Below are 4460 nucleotides of genomic sequence, written 5' to 3' on the forward strand. Positions count from 1 at the left end.
TCGAATAGCCACCACTATTGCTCATCACCCACCACTACTCTAAAGAACAAAATTTTGAAAGCTTTGTACTTATTTAAGCCCATTGCGTCCAATAGACCATTTATTTTATCTCCAAACAGTATAAAACTAAATAAACACACTCAATTGAATTTAATCATTTATGTTGGTTTTAACAGCCTCGGGTTTGTTTGGTTAGTTCATCAAAATCATGGTTAACAACTTGATTAGCAAATTAGTTAAATGTTTAAGACGGGTTTAGATGACACTAATTATGATTTATGATCATTAAAATGCTAATAAGAAATGACTACATAGTTCAATTGGGCTCATAGGCAAGGGAGGGTCCGAGAGATTTATAAGCTTACGTATTCTGATTTCATTGATTTAAATTCATTCAAAATATATCAAAAATATACTATAAATTATAATTTAAATTTCTCAAAAAAAAAATCTAGATTTATTTTACTACAACAAACACCCTAATTTTTTTTAAAAAAATTTACATTTCTTTAACTTTACACTCATAATACATTAACAAAAACAACCCCTACTACAAATATAAAAATTTATCAAATAAAAAACAAAATTTCTCATCTAAATTCCTATTTACACAGCGCTGAAATCATGAAAAATTATTACTTGTAGTATTCAGACATATCCGTAGGTCAATTAAGATGTGTCGCGTCACCCAATACACCACCACGTCATCAAATACACATTGCATTGGGTGACATGAAGTGTCAGGATTATGAGAGATTATTATGTGCGGACACCAGACACAGCTTACCATCCAGAGATGAGTCAGGTGCAATCACGTCATCCAGTATCGAGCTCGCTACCAAGCAATACCGAGCTCGGTAAAGAATAGTACCGAGCCACGATACCAAATAGGATATGACTTGGGGCATTTTCATTGACTCTGAAGAGCGTTCAGCACAGAATAATTCTTCCCGGATTAGGCTCTCCCTAGGTAATAATCTCTCCCAAACGACAACCACCTCAGCCAAGGTATAAAACAAAGCCACGCTCCTCACTCACTATACCAAGTCACCCTCCCCCACCTTAGCATCGACCAGCTTAGAATCCTCCTCCTCTTCGCCGTCCAAACCACCACCACCGCCGGTGAGCAGCTGCGCACGGTCAGCTTGCCTCTCCCAATCAGTACGGTAAATAACGACAAGCATAAGCCCAAGACACGTGGCCTGGGCCGAGAGCAGCCCGAGCCATAACCCTTTGAAATCCAGTCCGGCCCAAAATGAAAGCGTGATGGCCACAGGCATCCCGACCCCATAAAATGATCCGAGGTTTATATTCGCCCCCGCCCGCGGCCGCGCGCTTCCCCTCAACACGCCGCAGCCCGTCGTTTGCGGGCAGTTTCCGAGCTCGCATAGCCCGAGTATCGGCAACACCGCCGCCGTGAGGTCCAATATACGTTTATCGGTGGTGAAAATCCTGGCCCACATGTTGCGGACCGAGAAGGAGAATAAAAAGGCGGTGAGACCGAGCAGAGCTCCACATGTGAGCCCGACCCCAGCGGCCCGTCGGGCCCGATCAGGCCGATTTGCCCCGAGCTCATTCCCCACGCGGGTCGACACGGCCGAGCTGAACGAGTAGGGGAAAATGTAGATTAAGGATGTTGTTAGTATAAGAATGCCCATGGATGCCACGGTGGATTGAGGGTGGCTGAGGAGACCGCAGAGAAGAACCATGATTTCGTACCACCACCATTCGAGGCATATGGAGGCGCAGCTTGGGATGCTAAGGGAGAGAAGTGATCGCCAGCCGGCGATGGAAAAGGTGTTATCAGCGGCAGAAGTGCGGCAGTTGATGCCGGAGAAGCGGAGGTAGAGTAGGAGGAGGATGACGAGGTTGAGGTTGGTGAGAACAGACGCGAGTGCAACGCCGGGGATGCCGAGATGGAAGTAAAGGACGAGGAGGTGGTTGATGGGGAAGTGAAGGGAGGCGGAGATGGCCGTAACGGCTGTTAATGGGAGGGTTATGGATTGAGAGCGGAGGTAGATGCGGAGGGGATGGATGAGAGAAAGGAGGAGTAGGTCGGGGAGGGAAAAGATAATGAAAGATTGCGCGGCGGCGGCGATTTCGGAGTCTTGGCCGCAGAAGAGAAGGATGCGGCGCATGGAGAGCCAAAGGAAGGAGATGGGGATGGAGGCGGAGAGAAGAAGGATGACTGTGCGGCGAAGGGCGAGTACTAGAAGATGCGGCCGGCCGGCGCCATGTGATTGGGCACAGATGGGTTCCATGCCGGCGGCGAGCCCGGATAAAACAGAGTATCCGGTGATGTTAGCGAAGCCAATAGCAAGGGAGCCGCCGGCGAGGGGGAGACTACCGAGGCGGCCGAGGAAGAGCATGGAGATCATGGAACGGGAGTAGAGGAGAAGGTAAGTGAGGACAGTAGGGATGGCAAGGGAAAGGAGAGATTTTGCTTCGATGACGTTGGAGGAAAGCGGTAAATAAAGCTTTGGGTTGCATAAAGGGGATTCATTGATGGCGATTAAGAGCTTTGAGGTGTTGGGAATGGAAGGAGAAGACTGGCACATGGCTAGAGAAAGCTTGTCCCTTTCAGCTATTTAGGAGATCAGAGGTTTTGGGAGGGGTTTTGGCTTGTGAGCGCAGAGGTGTAAAACTGGTAGCTTTAGTTTTATAATGAGGCCGGGAAGAAGAAGACATTCTTACTACTGGTTTTGGAATGTAGTTCATGGCTTGTTGGGGAAGATGAAGAAAGAGCTCCATTCGGCTTGCACTGAGGGAGCAGAGAGAGAGCGAGAGAGATAGATTAGTAGAAATTGAATGAGTGATGTTACATGTCCAAGTGGAGGCTTGCAGGGCGCTACTTGGAAAAGGTGGAGATAAGAGACGCATAGGGGCTGTTACGATAAGGATTTTAATGTTTTTTTGGCTTCTATGTATTCCTATTTCGTCATATCTTGTGTAATACTCACTAACTCTTCCTCGTAGCTCAGTCGCTCGTGTGGTGGTGGGATGTGTGAGGAATATATTTATGCCGTTTTGTCAGTGATTCTCCGGCCAGGTAACTGATCAGTCTCAGAACACATGGAAGTAGAGAAAATTCAGCGCTAAAGATCAATGGAAAAGTTAAGCTAAACAATAATAATAACAACAATTGCAATAATCTTTGTTGTTCTTTGCGTAGGATCTTTCTTTCTCACTAATTGATTGGAATTTAAGATATCAAGTTATGAACTCACGTGATATTTCGATCTGAGACATTAAAAAGGAAAAAAATAGGTTAAGATGTTAGGACTAAGCCTTCGTTTGAGACAAATTTTTTTCTGTTTTGTTTTTTTGATTGTAACTAGAGTTTCTGTTTGGCTTCTTCGGAAGCTGCTTTTAATAACAACTTTCAAAAAAAATTATTTTTCAACAACAACTTTACAATCACATTTATAAAAAGTTATAATTGTACCAATTAAACACTAATTTAATAGATTAATTTTTTTTTCTTTTACTTTATTTTCCTTGCTCTTAGATCAAGCTTCCTTGTTGGTTAATTTGGTTTAGTACTTGATATGGGTAAATCGAATCACTACTCTGAAAATCATGTAATTGTTGGAATCCTCTGAATGAGGGGTTACTATAGGTTATTATGTTGTTATTCATGCTTCTGAGAATGTTGTTAGTGAAATCATGATAAATGAATTAAAAAAATAATGTTATAAATCAGAGGCGAAATCGGCCATAATTTTCAGGGAGTCAAACTTATAAGTAAACGAGTACAAATTTATTTTTCATATATATTATGATTCTTTGTACTTGAATATATAATACATTTATAAAATATCATCAACATCTGATATAATAAGAATTATTCTTAAACAAAATTAGGTTGAAGTATGAATGATTTGTTTGCAAAAAAAAAAGTAAAATTGTGTAATTGATTAATCATTCAATTTCTACAAAAATGTATGTTGGAGTTGCCTTGAATTTGGCTCGTCCTCTATTTATTCATATCCTTGATCTTTGTACGCTTCTCAAATATGCGGTTCCAAAGGGCAGCACCTGACGGGTTTCGGACTTGTCCGGTTATGTAGCAGAGTCAAGAGAGCAGCGCCCTCGGGTGTTTCTGGAGGCGTGCAATTATGGCTCTCAAAGTCTATAGCTCCCTCACCCTTAAGCTTCTTTCTTATTCCGAAGAAGAACATTCACCATTTCAACCTTTCCAAAAAAACTAAAAAGCATAAAATATTTCAATCTTTAAATAAAATCCTAAGAAAAAAATGATTGCCATAATGTATAGCTAAGAATAATATTCTATTATAGCCGCTAGATGTGGAGATGTGCTAATTGATAGAATCATATAGTTGGATAGCTTAATTAATTTTTTTTTTATTATTATCTTTCAATAGTTAAATATAAATTTAAAAAGATAATAATTAGTATTCTACTTTCTCTCCTTAGGAGCTTTTGTAGGACAAATTAAG

The 4460-nt window shown here is 41.6% G+C and overlaps 1 protein-coding gene across 1 annotated transcript; it reads right to left on the bottom strand.

The window, feature by feature from the left end:
• Nucleotides 1-1037: 1037 nt before the first annotated feature.
• On the bottom strand, nucleotides 1038-2558 carry LOC110100131 (protein DETOXIFICATION 49-like). Its single transcript, XM_020827546.2, has one exon. The coding sequence runs from the start codon at nucleotides 2556-2558 to the stop codon at nucleotides 1038-1040; it is 1521 nt and encodes a 506-aa protein (XP_020683205.1).
• Nucleotides 2559-4460: the final 1902 nt, after the last annotated feature.

This window comes from Dendrobium catenatum, unplaced genomic scaffold, assembly GCF_001605985.2.
Source record: "Dendrobium catenatum unplaced genomic scaffold, ASM160598v2 fragScaff_scaffold_438, whole genome shotgun sequence".
Taxonomy (NCBI): Eukaryota; Viridiplantae; Streptophyta; class Magnoliopsida; order Asparagales; family Orchidaceae; genus Dendrobium; species Dendrobium catenatum.